Source organism: Taudactylus pleione, unplaced genomic scaffold (assembly GCF_031769625.1).
Source record: "Taudactylus pleione unplaced genomic scaffold, aTauple2 ptg000116l, whole genome shotgun sequence".
NCBI lineage: Eukaryota > Metazoa > Chordata > Amphibia > Anura > Myobatrachidae > Taudactylus > Taudactylus pleione.
Window position 1 is genome coordinate 11,155,255 of NW_028284518.1, and position 17,487 is coordinate 11,172,741.

Sequence of the window (17,487 nt, forward strand, 5' to 3'; positions counted from 1 at the left end):
TGTTTTTTTACGCATTAGTATAAGAGGAGGCTTAAGTCCTGGCAAAATGAGAGTTTAACGTTATAGACTGTAACAAAAACTAACAATGATGTACAATTCTAAGGAGAAGTTAAGGAAAAATTTCCATGGCTCCACTTTTATACGATACTGGACCTGGTTCAGAGATGTACACTAATTCTACTGCTGCTATGTCTGTGTACGGGGCAGTGGCTGTGTGAAAATATGCAAATGTCGCAGATGCTGAAGAATGTATACAGACACCCACCTGTGGCTTTGCAAATCCAAGCATCTGTGTACAAATACACAGTACTGGTCGCAGATCCTTCGAGTAACCCGATGGTTGTGCAAAATGGCTGCAGGAACTGAGACGCTGGAGATATTTTACTAGCGTATGTGATTGCAGATGCAGAATGTGACATGCCCCCAAAATGGTCATGACACACCTGCGTTCTTTGCCGCCACTCCATGTAACCTCCTCCAAAAGCTCTCTGACTGTCAATCACGCTGCGAGTAAGAAGGGGCTGAGAGTGGCTATGGTAACGTACCTTGACGCTTGCAAAGTGTGACTTCGATACAAGCACAGTATGCAGATTATCGCTCAACTGCGTAAATATTGGCACAGCATACAACTCTGAACTAGGCCCATAGATCCCCATTTGGGTATTGTGACAAAAACACAAAGGGAAGTGGTCAATGTGAAATATATATATGCTCAAGGTTCCTAGCTTCTGTCTGGTAAACAGTTAGCTAATTAGTAACCTTGATTGCCAGACCACCTGTGAGTTGCTGATGAAAGATGGGTCAGTTTCTCTAGCGTGTCTCTCACTACCTGGGGAACAAGTTGAGGCCTACAGAGAAAGAGCGAGAGAGAGAGAGAGACCATTGCTGGTGATTGTAAGTGCGGTGCTAAATGATGTTTTGTGAGTTGAACACTAGGACCTTCCACCTTGAGATAGGGTATTTTACATTAGTTAGGGCTGGACAGGCTATGATTTATTTTTATGTTTAGTTAATTTTGTCCTCTCAAATAAAATTAGCTGTGGATACTTGGACCAAGACCCTGGATTGGTGTGCTACTAATTGGCTGCTGCATACAAGGTGCTGCCATTTACCCCAGGATACAGCAACTGTAACCTGATCTTGCAACAGTGTGTAATTCTAAATTATCAAAATAGCTGAATTAGGTCTTTGGTATAATTAAACTTTTTTGTGTTCTTACTGATGATTAAGGTGCCTATGTATCAAACCATTTTTTATATAAAATTATGCAGAAACTGCAGTTTCTGCATACTTTTATGTGGTGTACCTATGTACTAAAAGCACAATGCAGGAGATTTCACAGAAGTCTCTGGCAAAGTGCTAATTAGCGCTGCAGATCTCAGTCCCCAGTATTATCAATAGGGACTACGATCTGAACCCTTTGTACTAAACTCCAAAAATCTAAGCTTTTCAGAGTTTAGCCAGGTTAGTTTACACCATCTTCAGATGGTGTTAACTACTGTAAGCCTATGGGGGCTCCCAATGTAGGAGAGAGATCTTTTGATCTCTCTCTCGCAGCCCCCGACCTGCCGTAGAAGTTGATACTGTGCTCATGCGCAGTGACAGCTTCCCCTGGGGAAGTCTTTCACTTCTGTGTAAGACTTCCACAATTTTCTGGGAATATAACTCACAGGGACAGCGGTTACAGAAACCGCTGTCCTTGCGAGTTCCCCTCGGTACATAGCAGGGTTATTTTCATAAAAAATTTAAATATCCCCTGCTAGTTAGACCGATAATAATCACGGCAGTACCGCGATGATCAGTACATAGACCCCTAAAAGTGTCATTTCTTTACTGACGGCATGCAACCTGCAGTGGCGCTGACATTGTTCAACAGTTCTGGACATAATATTTAATATAAATGCTTACAAGTTTCCAAAACTATTTAAATTTTTTTACACAATCAAGGTTAAAACTGTGCAGCACCAGCTCATAACTACAGAAAAGTAATTTGCCTCAAAACAACATGGAGGAAGAGCAACATGCAATGGCATGTAACAAGTCAGTTAAGTGTGAAGAGAAGTAAAACTAATAGAGAATACAGTAGTTGACAGAGGAATAAAAATGAGGAACTTCATAAGTAGGATAGTAAAGCATCTGTCTATATAGCTGAGTAAAGAAACAGTATAAAGTAAGACCATTGCTAAACAAGATGCTGTTTCAGATGATAGCAGAAAATTAAAACACTGAGTTGACCCAAAAGAGAATGCATCATTGAAATACATATACACATATACATACATACACTAGCTGAAGTACCTAACGTTGCCCGGATTTAAATCTTCAAGTTTTATTATGTGGTGTCGTCCAAATCCACCCAGTGGAAGAGCCTACACAGGCTCCCTGGGTCAAAGTTCTGCTCAGCGCACTGCACCATGAGTTACGACCGGGACTTCAACCACTTCATTAGGCATCCCAGACCAATTGCCACTGCTCTGTGAAGTTTTCATCCAAATCCTTCCAGTGGAAAGCCCAGAACAGGCTCCCCGGGTCAAAGTTTTTCCCAGCGCACTCCACCGTGAGGTCCGACCGGGACCCCAACCACTCCATTAGGCATCCCAGACCAACTGCCACCACTCTGTGAAGTTTTCATCCAAATCCATGCAGTGGAAGGCATAAAACAGGCGTCCCAGGTCAATATTCTGCCCAGCGTAAACCAATGGAAGGTCCGACTGGGACCTCAATCCCCTAAGTATATCTTCTGGGATCCAATGTTACCACTCTGTGATGTTTTCATCCAAATCCATCCAGTGGAAGGCCCAGAATAGGCTCCCCAGATCCGAACAGGCTCCATGGGTCAAAGTTCTGCCCGGCGCACTCCGTCATGAGGTCCAACTTGAACCCCAACCAATCCATTAGGCATCCCCGACCAATTGCCACCCCTCTGTGAAGTTTTCATCCAAATTCATCCAGTGGAAGGCCCACAGGCGTTCCCAGGTCAAAGTTCTGCCCAGCGTACACCAACGGGAGGTCCGACCAGGACTTCAACCCCCTACTATGTTTTCTGGGATCAAATGTTTTCATCCAAATCCATCCAGTGGAAGGCTCAGAACAGGTCCCCCGGATCAAAGGTCTACCTAGCGTACACCAACGGCAGGTCTGACTGGGACCCTAACCCCTCTAATATCTGTTCAGGATCCAACTGGACCACCTTGCGTTGGTTTCATTCCAGATATGTCTGAATACATACCCGAAACAAACAGACCAATTAATTTTATATATAAGATTATAATATCCGTACACACAAAGGGAGGAATGCCTTTGTCAAAAGAGAGAAGAATCTTTCAGTAAACATCCATTTTATTCAAACTGTAACTTATCAAGGTTACATTTTAGAACCTCATTAAGGCAATAATGAAACTCACCAAAACGCCTGCAGAATACTCCAAATGTGGCACTTCTCTCCACTACACGGAGATCTGCCAGAAGAGAGAGCTCAAGACCTCCAGCCACACAATAACCGCTCACAGCAGCAATTACTGGTTTGGAAAACTGCATTCGACTAGGTCCCTGAGAAGAAATATATTATCTATTAATACAAATGAGCACACCTTTATATTTATGCATATTATGCTAATCATGTAATGTATGAAAAAAAAAAAATAAGTTTAACATTTATTTTTAATTTAATTTTCTAGAACATATTGGGGCTGAAGCAGAGTTAAGCGTACATCTGTTGGCGGAATGTATCTTGCCTGTCTTTTGCACTGCCCATTCTCGAGAACCAAGTATAAGCAAGAATAGGTGATTTGTACGCATTTCCAACACATCTACACTTATGACTGAAGAGGCATAACTGGGCTGTAACAGGACATTCTCACATAGACAAAGTTCAGTGAGGTCATTTCAATGGAACTATGCAGAGTTGTATTGAAGCGTAAATGAGTCTGTTTCCAGGCATATTATTTGCACCAAGTATATGCTGGTGAAAGTGCGCTAATGATGATGAGTATTAAACCTAGCGCATGTATAAGGGAGGGCAGATCACAAAGATGTGTACAACTATTTATGGTCACGCAATGCGGGAACAGATGCACTCAATTTCTGTCCAGCCCTGCATCATGCCACTTATACTGTATGTCTGCTTAAACTGAGCTGAATACCATAGGTCCAGGTCCATTAGTGACATCTTGTTCCATCTTCAGTAAGTTTGCATTGTTAGCTATTTCTTTCAAATCAAACCCAGCGCAGAAATTTCCACCTGTTGAATTAAATAACAGATATTGTTATGAAATAGTAAAATTACTACATTTTAATAACTTCACTTATGCCCCTTATTATTTTTTCTGTAGATTTTTTAGGAATATTATTGATTATTTTTATTGAAAAGTTTTCAAATAGTTACAAAACCATCAAAATCCAAAAGAAAGAAAATACATTTGGCAGAACAAGCAATATCAATGTGAACATAGACATACAGTATATTACTTTGCATGAACAGCGACTCTTGACTATTTCAGAGTAATCAAATAATAGGAATGAGCAGCAATAAGATTCATGCACATATAATAATAGTAAACAATCATACAGCAGAAAACAGGAGGCAGCCATGGTACCCACGGTACATCTGAAACAACTAGTCGAAGGAGGATACCCAATCCAAAGTATAACGGAAGGACTGCAAGAGAGACCAGACCCTGTCAGATTTCAAGTGGCACTTTTTTGGGGATCCGGTCAATATCCCGACAGTCGGGATACCAGCGCTTAGAATGCTGGTGGCGGAATTCCGGCACCTATCAGAATCCTGGCGCCGGAATGCCGATGGTAAGTACTGCTTTTAGGGGGAGGGTTAGACACTAAGGGGGGGAGGGTTAGGTTTAGGGTGGGGAGGGGGAGGTTAGGTTCAGACTGAGGGGAGGGAGGGTTAGGGTAGGGAGAGGGTTAGGATACTGACTGACTAAGTGTCGGTATCCTAACCCTTTCGGGATGCTGGTGTCGGGATTCTGACCAGCAGGATCCCGAGCTCCGGCATCCTGTACCCAACCCCTTTTTTCATTGTATACATAAAAAAACTCACACCAAGGGAAAATGATAAGACAGAAGCATATAGAATGAAGGAAGGAGAAGAAAAACCACAGATTTGTTCTAATTGATCAGTACAAATTATTATTCATTCATCAGAGCAATAATATAGTACACATCATATATCATAAAACAAAAGAAATAACAAATAGAACAAAAACCTATTAAGAGTATAAATATATATAAATACAATGTATTAACAGAAAAATATTTCTATAAAAAAATAAGAGCAAAAAATGGCACATAATATCCAAACATGCATATTATTATTATTATTTTAATTGCAACTTGTATTGCAAATATTTTCACTTTATTTATCTAGTTGTCATAAAATGTCTTTCCATAGATAATAAAAAAACTTATTTAAATCTTGAAAACACAATATTGTCAAAATGGTATTACAATTAAATTTGTCTTGTTATATATATATATATATATATATATATATATATATATATATATATATGTGATGGCGGTGTACCTTAGGCAATGGAATTAACCACAAATCAATCAGCAAAAATTTTATTTGTGTTTTAACTGATTTTATATAAAAACATAATTATTTTACATTTTTGAATGATTTTTATCTCCAAATATGTGGGATGGCTATAGGAACCACCTTTGCACCCAGTTTTGCCAATTTACATATGGGGAGTTGGGAGAACATGTTCATTTATGGGGAGAATATTTTTAGAACCAACATTTTATACAAACGTTACATTGATGATATTTTAATTATATGGAAGGGTCCTAAGTCAACCTTTGATGATTTCATGAATTTATTGGTGACAATACATATAATTTGTCTTTTACATATAAATTTGATGACCACCAGGTGGAATACCTGGATTTAGTTTTAATGAGTATGGATAATGTGCGTGTGCGCGAGACCTGGCCAGTGTCAGGCGCTCCTTCACTATGGGTCTTGCACCAAAATGGGGAGGCTATCGATAGTGATTCACAGCTCACCCTGTTTTAGAGGCGGGCAAGGGGGGTGGCTGGACAAACTGAGGTGTTCCCGAGGGAATGCCTTCCGTTTGTGGGTGGCCCTACTGACATCACTAGTGATGTCAGTAGGTGGACTTCCTGCTCTATTAGAGCAGGAAGTCCACTGGGGCCTTGCGATGGATGAGACCCTACCACAAAGGTCTCGTCGGAAGCCCGATGGTCACAATGGTCTATTGGCACTGTCGGGGTCCCTCTCTCATCTGGTGTCCTCTCATGTAAGACACTCGACAGCGGAGGGGACGTGAGACACTATAGTGCCGTACTTTATCTATCTTCAAATAGCTCCCTACGTTTGCGGCCACTGTTGCAGGTTCCAAACATACTATTAACCTCATGTGATCTGCCTGTATGCAGGAATATAAAGGGGTTCGGAGATATCATAATGCTGTGCTCTATTTATCTTTAAAATAGTTTTTTACATTTGCGGATATATCTTGTTAGGCTTTAAAAACACAATATGATGTTATGTGTTCTGCCTTTATGAAGGTATATGATGTGATCTCTTTACAGGTACAACTTAGGTCACGGGCAGTTTACAATTACAAATTGTATCTATTTAAGCGCCTATATAATTTTTGATCTATGTTTACGCCAAACCATCTTTTTTTATACAAATGAATCTCAGAGGCTTTGAATAAATATTTAGCTGCACTACTGATGTTTGCACAGCATTATATGATACATTAATTGTTCAAGGATATTCTCAGTGCTTTTTTCTATAAAGAAAGATAGTAATTCATAAAAAGTTAATATCTTTTCTTATTTAAACAATCTCAGAGGTCTGAGCCTATTTTTTAGCATTACTGAGGCTTGTAATAGCAATATAGGACATACCAACTGTTCAGGATATCCTCAGTGTTTGTTCCACCAAGTGGGATAGCAATTTACCAAGAGTTATAATTATAGCACCTTTATATTTTGTGTGAATTGAATCTTTTTCACCTTCTGTTTTCCTTGGAATATCTGTACCTATACTGTTGTACAACAATAGGTATATGCTTTTATTTGTGAATAGGATGTCTTGAGTTATACAAGTTAATACAGAGAGAGATATTTAGATTAACAAGCTCGCTGTATACTGTATTAATTTTCAACTTCCTAGGTGATCAAGTTTCTATGGTTTATATATTTGCCGCTATATCCATTAAGTTTTATACAAGTTTTGGGCAGACTAGCTATTCATACCTTGAGTCTGGATACCCCTAAGTTTTTAAATATCTACAATAAAGGTTATATTTTATGATATACAATAATTTCCTCACTTTACTATTTATCTTTTCACCTCTGGAACTTTGATTCCAGACTAATGAGTGCCCCATGTAAGGAATTTCTTTTATTTGGCTTTTTTTGCCAAATGTTTGTTCTTTAAATTTTATTCTATAGCTGGGTACACACTAGACAATGTCGTCCGATCCCGCATAATGGAGCGACACATTGTGTACCCATGATATGTGCGCTCCCACGGGTCACTAAAGACATCACCCGTCGGCCCTGCTGCAGGGCCGACTGGGGATGTCGCTAACCATGCCATGCATGACACGTAATTCCGCCCCCGTCGAACTCAACATCAGTAAGTGTGTATGCACTTGCCGCATTCTGGGTCCCATCCCTGGCTATGTCGTGCTGGGTAAATATCATGTACCCAGCTTAAGAAACACTAAAGCTAATAAAAATATATTTAACCAAATGTATTTTTTAATGATTTTAGAATGTAATTTAACTCACTGAAATTAGGTGCTGTGCAAATAATGGACTGCAGGTGAGTCCCTGGTCTATATTCTCCTCAGATACTGTCCTTTAGAGAATGTTTGTGATCTTTATTTTCCTTAGTTTATGGTATCTCTCCTCCTCAGAAACTGGTTCCAGATCCCTATTCCTGTCAGATAATGGCCTGGCCTTACTCTCTTCTCCTTAAATTCTTTCCTCTGTGCGCTACAAGTCGCGCTACACATTACGCGGGAGCTCCATGTGACACTGTGGCACCGAGCATCTTTTTGTGCAACTTTTTACCTTCAAATGCGTTTATTAGCACAGTGATGAGAATATTTAGCACAAGCAGCTTCTGCTGATTAAAATGATATGCAGCATGCCTATGTCCGCTGACACTGTAACATCGTTTCGCATGCAGATACACCCGCACTCGCTGACAGAACATAGGCATGCTGCATATAATTTTAATCAGCAGGAGCTGCTTGTGCTAACTATTTGCATTGCTGTGTAAATAAGACACTTTTGAAGGTAAATGTCTCACGAAAAGACACTCAGCGCTACCGAGTCATGCCACTGTATGGCGTGACTAGAAGAGCTGTTTAGCGCGCAAAGAGGCTAGATGTATGAGGTCACATCTCTCTCTCTCATATATATATATATATATATATATATATATATATATATATATACATACACACACACATGCATATAATGTGTAAAAGAACAAATTAAGTTTTTATTTAAACCACATTGGATTGTTTATAAAATACACCATAACCATTGCATTGTTTATAAGATACACCCTCACCATAACCAAGCATTGCTGATAAAACTATACCTCTGCTAATTAAAAAAAATGCACTGCATAGATAAGACACAGAATTGGAAATCTCCTGACATCTTTTTTACGTCACAGAAAGATTCATTTTATGAAATACGATTTAATCACCAGATATTTCAATGCAGCTGCAACTTATTTTTAAATGAAAACACATTCACATTTTGGCACATCTGTAAACCGGGTGAATTAGAACAGGGTGTGTAAACGAAGAAAGGATCTCTTAATGAATGTTTAACTGTCTCACATACAGCCTTCTCCAACAAACAGATGAATAATTATCTTTTCAATACTACCGTGAACCAGTGTTCATATAAAACTATTTCTTGCTATTAGATACCAGCTGCATAAAATTAATTTAAGTGACAATGTTTCCAGTTTAGGGTTCTATTTAGCGAAGTGAAAATGAGATAATCTCATTCATTTATTAAGTCCGTGATCATGAATGTCATAACTTTTTATTTGTTTTGCAACTCGTTTCATAAACTATTGGACTTAATGCAGCAAGTACAGTTTTCTCTTATTTACCAATTTAGGAAAAACATGTAAAGCATACTTGCCTACTCTCCTAGAAGTTGCGTGAGGCTCCCGATTTTTCAGGTAGCCCCCCGCAGTCCCGGAAGAGTAGGCGGATCTCCCGCATCCTGCCCACTTCCTAGTGAAGTGGGCAGGATGGGGAGATTATACTGGGAATTTGTGGGTCTGTACGAAGGAGCAGGGCTAAAATGATGCGAACAGCATTGTTTAGCCCAACCCCTTCTCACAGACCAGCAGATCTCGGTGTTTTGCCACAACAGGGCAGGCCTATTGACAATGAGAGCCCGCCTCCTTCCTTCAAAGCTGTCAGGTACATCTCCACTCAGGGCTTCTCCCAGAGAGGAGATACTTAAAATAGGTAAGTATGATATAAAGACAATAATGATATTGGAACCCTCAAATGATGTCCGGACAATGTCTTACACAAAATAGCTACTAGTATGGGAGAATAAAATAGCTACTGCTTTCTAAATGCACTGAGGAGTGATTTGCCACATTCTGTGGTGAGTAAAGTGCTCTAATATCCAGACAAGGCATAAGCAACCCTTTTCACTAGTGCCGCAAGGTGGCACTCAAAAATGGTACCTGCAGGATCAGTCCCTCACCTACTATACATTCTGTGCTGCTCTTCCCCTCTTGTTCCACCTACTTCTGTCACAGAAGAGACTTTTCTGGTGCATTGAACCCTCACCAAACCAGAGAAACCAATCATGGTCTGTATCCTAAGCAAAGCATGAGCCTCAGGTGAGGGAATCCTGCCAGAACCCTGCAAACATATTTCTGAAGCATGTTTTCTTCAGACTACAAATGATTAACCTAACCTGATCAGACTAGCTTCAAAAAAGGAAGGACATGGAGGCAGTGGCGTAACTAGGGTATTTGGAGCCCAGGCCAAGATGAAAAACGGAGTCACTCCTCCCCCCATGTGCACGTGCATAAAAGTGGGCATGACCACATGCAACAAGGGGCGTGACCACTGCAAAATGGGGGATTGTCAACATGACACACCACCGTTTCTCGTCACTCGGGGGAACATTCCTTTCCATTCCATATGCACCATAATGCTCCCAGTAGTAGTGCCCCTCTTGCAATACCCACTGTAGTTAAGTTTCATATGAGAGGCTGTAGGCCCCTGGGCTGTGTAGGGCATAATTAATATAAGTGCATCATTTGTAAAAGTGCATTTCTTACCAAATTCGGCATTATACCGGCATTATTAGATTACATCTTCAGCTGATATTGACTGAGAACTGACACCTATCTCTTACTAATTGGCAGGTAACCTCATCGCTGCTGCAGAACATCTAATTTTGTATTATTTGCAAAGTGTACTGCATACTAAGTAACCTCATCGCTGCTGCAGAGCATCTAATTTTGTATAATTTGCAAAGTGTACTGCATATTAGGTAACCTCATCGCTGCTGCAGAGCATCTAATTTTGTATAATTTGCAAAGTGTACTGCATATTAGGTAACCTCATCGCTGCTGCAGAACATCTAATTTTGTATTATTTGCAAAGTGTACTGCATATTAGGTAACCTCATTGCTGCTGCAGAACATCTAATTTTGTATTATTTGCAAAGTGTACTGCATATTGGTAACCTCATTGCTGCTGCAGAACATCTAATTTTGTATTATTTGCAAAGTATACTGCATATTGGTAACCTAATTGCTGCTGCAGAACATCTAATTTTGTATTATTTGCAAAGTGAATAGATTACTAGACCTTATTCTTCTTAGCTCTGTGGTATTCACTGTTTGTTTATGTTAGAACATTTATTGCTAGCCATATTAGTGGGAGGATATTGGGGGTTGATTGGATTCATTGCATACACATGCAGGCACAGCCTACTTAAGTTTCATATGAGAGGCTGTAGGCCCCTGGGCTGTGTAGGGCATAATTAATATAAGTGCATAATTTGTAAAAGTGCATTTCTTACAAAACTCGGCATTAAACCGAAGTTAAACTGAAGTAAACCACTCTAACCTTAAACCATTCTTCAACAAGATTATATGGAGAAAGTATAATCAAGAAATGTAAGTTCACAATATCCACACTGCAAGCAACTGCTGTCTGCATCACCTGGGCAATCTTCTCTGGCCTCTGTGTGCTCACTATGCGAACTCACACTTCCTATTATTTGTACTGACTCGCTCGTTTCACAAACAACTCATAGCTTACTGTATTCTGTGCCTATTTCAGCTTATTTCTTAGAAATAATGTCTGCCCACCTCTTCTCTTTCCCTAGCCTGTCATCTGTCTTCTAATTCAGTTTACTTTATTAGTCCATTTCTCCTCTTTTTCCTCTGCTCAATAATAGTATGGAAATTGTGCAGGCACATTTTCCTCCATTGTACCATTACTTGCTTCTCTGCAAATCTTTTATACTGTTTTTAACTCACATACTCTTTCCTCCCACTATTCAACTCATCCACACAATTATCATGTGTACTTCCCCCTCCACTCATTGTCTACCTAATCCTCTGCTCTACCACCTTTTTCCACCATTATCATTTTCCCCTTGTATTCTCCACCTCCTCCTTCCTTTTTCTCCCCTCCTCTGTCTGCCTTCCTCTCGCTCCTCTCCTATTGCTACACTTTCATTCTCTTCTACCCCTCCTATGACCTACTACCCCACTGATAATCCCTCCTCCAAACCTCCTCTCCATGTCATCCCACCCCACCCCCATCATATTAAACTCCCTCCTTGCCAACCACCTACAGGTTCCCTTCCCAGCACTGGTCCCCGCTCAATCTCTCCGCTACATCCATGTCGGCCACCCTTATTAAACTCACTTTCTCGCTATAGCAACCCAAACAATCTAATTCACATCTCTCCCACAATCACTGTCCCTCTATCTTGTGCCCTCTGGAATGCCAGATCAGTATGTAACAAACTGGTACCCACCCACGACCCTTTTCATCTCTAAAAACTTGCATCTCCTAGCCATTACTGAAACCTGGATTTCACCCTCTGACACCACTTCCCCTGCTGCTCTCTCCACTGGGGGCCTCATCTTCTCTCATACCCCTCGGCCTGGGGGTCGCCATGGTGGTGGGGCAGGGGTCCTTTTATCCCCAGGATACTCCTACCAACTCCTAGCCTCTGAACCATCTCTTACTTTCTCTACATTTGAGGTTCATGCTATACGCCTCTTTCAACCAGTTCACCTTAGAGTAGCTGTCATTTACCATCCCGCTGGCCCTCCTTCCAAATTCATTGACAACTTTGCTTCCTGGCTACCTCACTTTCTCTCCTCTGACCTTCCCTCTATTATCTTAGGTGACTTCAATATTCCTATTGATATCCCCACAGAAGCCTCTGCCTCCAAACTCCTTACCCTCATGTCTTCATTTGGTCTCTCCCAATGGACCTCCTCACCCTCACATGTGAGTGGGCATTCGCTTGATCTGGTCTTCACTCACCGTTGTGATATTTCTGATTACTCCAATTCCCCATTCCCCCTCTCTGACCATCACCTTCTCTCTTTTAACCTATCCCTCTCTCCTTCCCTTCCTCTACCTCCTAAGGCCACCATCACTAAGCGTAACATTGAGGCTATTGACACCATTTCTTTTTCTTCCCAGCTTGACTCACTTCTCTCCCCTATCCTGTCTCTCTCCTGCCCTGAACAAGCCATTTCCCTATACAATACCTCCCTTACTTCTGCTCTGGACTCTGTTGCTCCGGCAATCACTATTCACCCTCGCAGAATTACACCTCAACCCTGGCATTCCAAATGCACCAGATACTTGCAAAAGTGACCGCGAACTGCCGAGCGACAGTGGAGAAGATCACGCTCTAAGGCTGATTTCCTCCATTTCAAATTTATGCTCTCCTCATACAGTGCTGCCCTTTCCATCTCTAAACAGTCATATTTCAAGAACTTCATCTCCTCTCAGTCCTCAAATCCCCAACGTCTCTTCACCACCTTCAATCTCTCCTCCGCCCACCCCCTCCTCGCTCTCTGCCCTTGACTTTGCTACCTACTTTACATCTAAAATTGACTCCATACGTCAGGACATCATACCCCACCAGTCCCTTTGCCATCCACCTCCTCTTTTCCCAGATCACCCCTCTCCTTCCATTTTACCAACTCTTACTTTCTTCTCCCCTGTATCTGGAGAGGAAGTAATGTTCCTCATCCAGTTCTCCCCCCCTTCCACCTCCCCTCTTGACCCTATCCCTTCACGTCTCCTCCGCTACCTCTCTCCTTCTGCCTGCTCCCATCTTGCCCACCTCCTCAATCTCTCCCTATCATCAGGCACTGTCCCGTCTGCATTCAAACATGCCCTTGTCTCCCCCATACTAAAAAAAACCTACCCTTGATTCTAACGCTCTCTCCAACTACCGTCCCATCTCTCTCCTCCCTTTTGCCTCCAAGCTCCTTGAGCGTGTTGTTTACAACCACCTTACCACCTTTCTTTCCTCCCACTCCCTCCTTGACCCTTTTCAGTCTGGCTTCCATTCTCTTCACTCCACTGAAACTGCCCTCACAAAAGTCAGCAATTACCTCCTTGCTGCTAAATCCAAGGGCCACTACTCTCTTCTCATTCTCCTTGACCTCTCTGCTGCTTTCGATACTGTGGACTACCCTCTCCTTCTGCAAATCCTTCACTCCCTTGGTCTACGTGACACTGCCCTCTCCTGGCTATCCTCCTACCTCTCTGACCGATCCTTCTCTGTCTCCTCTCATGACTCCTCTTCTCCCCCACAGCCTCTTACAGTAGGTGTTCCACAAGGTTCTGTTCTTGGACCTCTCCTTTTCTCACTCTATACATCCTCACTAGGGGAACTCATCAGCTCTTTTGACCTCCAATATCATCTCTATGCCGATGATAGCCAGATCTACCTTTCCTCCCCCAACCTCTCTCCATTTCTCCTCACTTGTGTCTCCAACTGTCTCTCTGCCATCTCTTCCTGGATGTCCCAGAGATTTCTTAAACTTAATATGTCTAAGACTGAGCTAATCATCTTCCCACCCCCCTACATAACCACACTTCCCACCATTTCTTTATCAATTGATGACACAACTATCTCCTCTAGCCCCAAAGTGCGCTGTCTTGGAGTTATCCTGGACTCCTCCCTCTCCTTCAAACCACATATCCAGTATCTCTCACAGTCCTGTCGTTTTCATCTTAAAAATATTTCCAAGATTAGACCCTTTCTCACCCAGGATGCCACTAAAACCCTCATACACTCACTGGTCATCTCCAGACTGGACTACTGTAACCTCCTCCTATCTGGCCTCCCCAACTCCCTTCTCTCCCCTCTCCAGTCTGTCCTCAATGCTGCTGCTAGGCTCATTTTCCTCTGAAAACGCTCTGCATCTGCCTCCCCTCTACTACAAGCTCTCCACTGGCTCCCCTTCCCTTTTAGACCCCAATTTAAGGTTCTCACACTCACTTACAAAGCCCTCAGCCATTCCTCTCCCGTTTACATCTCTGATCTCCTCTCCCTTCACTCTCCTGTCCGCCCTCTTCGTTCAACAAATGCACGCCGCCTCTCATGCCAATTGATCACTTCTTCCCACTCCCACCTCCAAGATTTTGGCCGCGCTGCTCCCCACCTTTGGAACTCTCTCCCGCTTCCCATCAGACTCTCCACCTCTCTTCAATCCTTCAAATGGGCTCTCAAGACCCACTTTTTCATCAAAGCCTTCCAGCTCTCTTCTTAACTTGCTGCTACATACTCAATCCTCCCTGCCTACCCCATCTGTGTCAACCCCTGTTTGTCTGTCCCTCCCCTTTAGAATGTAAGCTCCTATGAGCAGGGCCCTCTACCCTCTTGTGCTTCTCCTTACTCTACCTTCATCTACTTCTTACTCTCTACCAGGGCACGTAACACTTGGTTGCTTTGCATTGTTGCTTATCTGGGTGTTATGGTCGCGAATGTAGCAATGTACATTATCCTTGTCCTGTATTGTATTGTATTGTATTGTATTGTATTGTTCTGTAAGTCACTGTAAATTAACCTATTTGTTTATGTACTTTTGTAAGGCGCTGCGGAACACTTGTTGCGCCATATAAATAAACAATAATAATAATAATAGTAGTGCCCCTTATGCAATGTCCCTAGTAGTGCACCTTTATACAGTGCCCCCAGTAGTGCCCTTTATACAGAGGCACCAGTAGTGGTCCCCCCTATGCAGTGCCCCCAGTGGTGGTCCCCCTTAAGCAGTGCCCCCAGTAGTGGTACCCCTATGCAATGCCCCCAGTAGTCTTATAAAGTGCCCCCAGCAGTGGTTCCCCCTATGCAGTGCCCCAAGTAGTGGTCCCCCCTATGCCCTCAGTAGTGATACAGTGCCTCTAGACAGTTCCCCCGGCCAGTAGTGCCCCTTACATATATAACACAACAAACATACACAAAACACTTACCTGAATCCCCACTCCTGCAGCGCCTGCCACTGTCCACTCTTTCCGCTCAGTACTATGGGAGAGACGTCATGACGTCTTTCCCATCACCCACTGCAAAAGCCGGAAGGTCGTGGGTGCAGCAGCCAATGAAAGTCTGTCTGACTCTCATTGGCTGCTAAAAACAAACACACAGCGCCAGGTAGTACGAGTGTACTACCCAGCACAGTCAAGTGTCCAGGGCACGAACCCCGGCCGACCACCCCTGGTTACGCCACTGCAAGGAGGCCACTAACATTTTTGGTAGCCATCTATAATAATAATAATAATGGTGCACAACAACAGGGATTGTATTACTGTCAGCTGTATCTATAATCACATTTCCACACAATAAATGTACACAGGAAAGCTAATTTCATACAAATCTTAGTTCTGATCTGTTTTTAAATTATACACATAAATTATATGTATACTGGCCTGCCGCGACATGCTATAGGCCCCAGTGCTAGGTAAGGGGCATAGCCAATCATCGGTAAGTGGCCATATCTCACTCCACATATTATACATTGTTAAATATGAGTGCACAGAAATGGGAGTCATTGCTCCGTCTTTCAGATTGGTAAGGGTGCCAGACAAACCTGGTAAAGTGCATCCAACCCCCACTCTCATCACAGCTGTATTTATATTCAGGGGATGGAGCCTACAATAGGAGTCAAATACAAATATTTAATGACTTATGGGTCAATCCATACGAAGTGGTCCAACACCGGTTGCTTGACCATTTTTAAAAAATTTCATTTGTTATGTCAGTTATCTCCCCTATATGCCAATGGTTCAAAACCACTAATACCTTTTTGAAATGGTGGCCATCTTTAAATCATTGCAGACAGAGATTTTCATGTTTTTAGGGATTTAAGCAAATGCTAATATCTCAGCACTGGGAAGTCAAGAGGTTCAGCATGAGCTTGAACCTCTTGACTTGGAACATAAAAGTAGATAATTTCTTTTATGTTTTATGAGCAAAAGTTGAAGAGGTCATTTGGTGTTAGAATTTGATTATATAATGGTCTTTGGAGGCTTGCCTTATTTGCCTCCCTCTTCATGGTTCCACCCACACCATTACAAACATTCTTCCCATGTGAGGAAGTGAAGAAGTGCCACTTGCAATCAAGACCAATATCTGTTTTATGGTTGCAGATGTTTGCAAAATTCTTTTTGTTCTTGTACTGGCTTGAGGCAACATCTATGAAATACATGTTCAAGCTCATGCTGAAGAACTGAGAGAAAGATTTGACAGCTGCCAACAAGTCCCTTGGACAAGCAGCTACCATCGATTTGATCCTCTGTCAGAGAGCAAGAATAAATGCTACTGAAGTTCAAACTCTGCAGAGTATGAAGAAGTCCAAGTGAGCAAGTCTGTCCCTTTCACAATCAGGATCAAAGACACAGTTGCCTGTGTGTATAGTGGTGGCTGGAGGAAGAGGATGACATCAGCAAGCAAAACAAGGACATTTATGTGATTTTCTACCATCCATCAGAACCAAGGACCTAATTTCAGAAGAACAACAAGGACTCAACTTGGGTTCCTGTGAAAAATATTCTGAGTAAACTGAATGCAATGGAGCTGAAAACATCAACTGGACGATCACACAAAATTCAACCTAAACTTTCTGAGGAGATTTCCCACCTAGGCCCATATTCAATTAGTTTTGCACCCGCGATACTTTTTTGCATGCCGCACTTTTCGCCGACTTCGGGTGTTTCAGCTGCGGAAACTTATCGGGCGCTCGCCGTATTCAATTCCAAAGGACGCGGAAACGCGCCCCGTCGAAACTCAAACAGGTGAAAAGTGCTGTCAGAAATGGGGAAATCAGCCTGACACCCCCCAAAACATATACTAACATTGGGGATCAGTATAGATGTCTCCGATTAACCCCCCTGGAGCTATTTGGGGTACTTAAGTGCTTTCAATTGCCTC

At 42.2% G+C, this 17,487-nt stretch overlaps 1 protein-coding gene across 2 annotated transcripts in view; it reads right to left on the minus strand.

Annotated features, from left to right (window-relative positions):
* Positions 1-17,487, minus strand: part of LOC148524759 (uncharacterized) — a 125,522-nt gene that overhangs the window by 46,416 nt on the left and 61,619 nt on the right. For both annotated transcript variants that reach the window (XM_088471776.1, XM_088471778.1), the window contains 2 exons: positions 4,143-4,240; positions 3,405-3,549 (listed from right to left, as the gene is read on the minus strand). In XM_088471776.1, the coding sequence (XP_088327902.1) occupies positions 3,405-3,549; positions 4,143-4,240 (243 nt within the window). The remainder of the gene's footprint in view (positions 1-3,404; positions 3,550-4,142; positions 4,241-17,487) is intronic.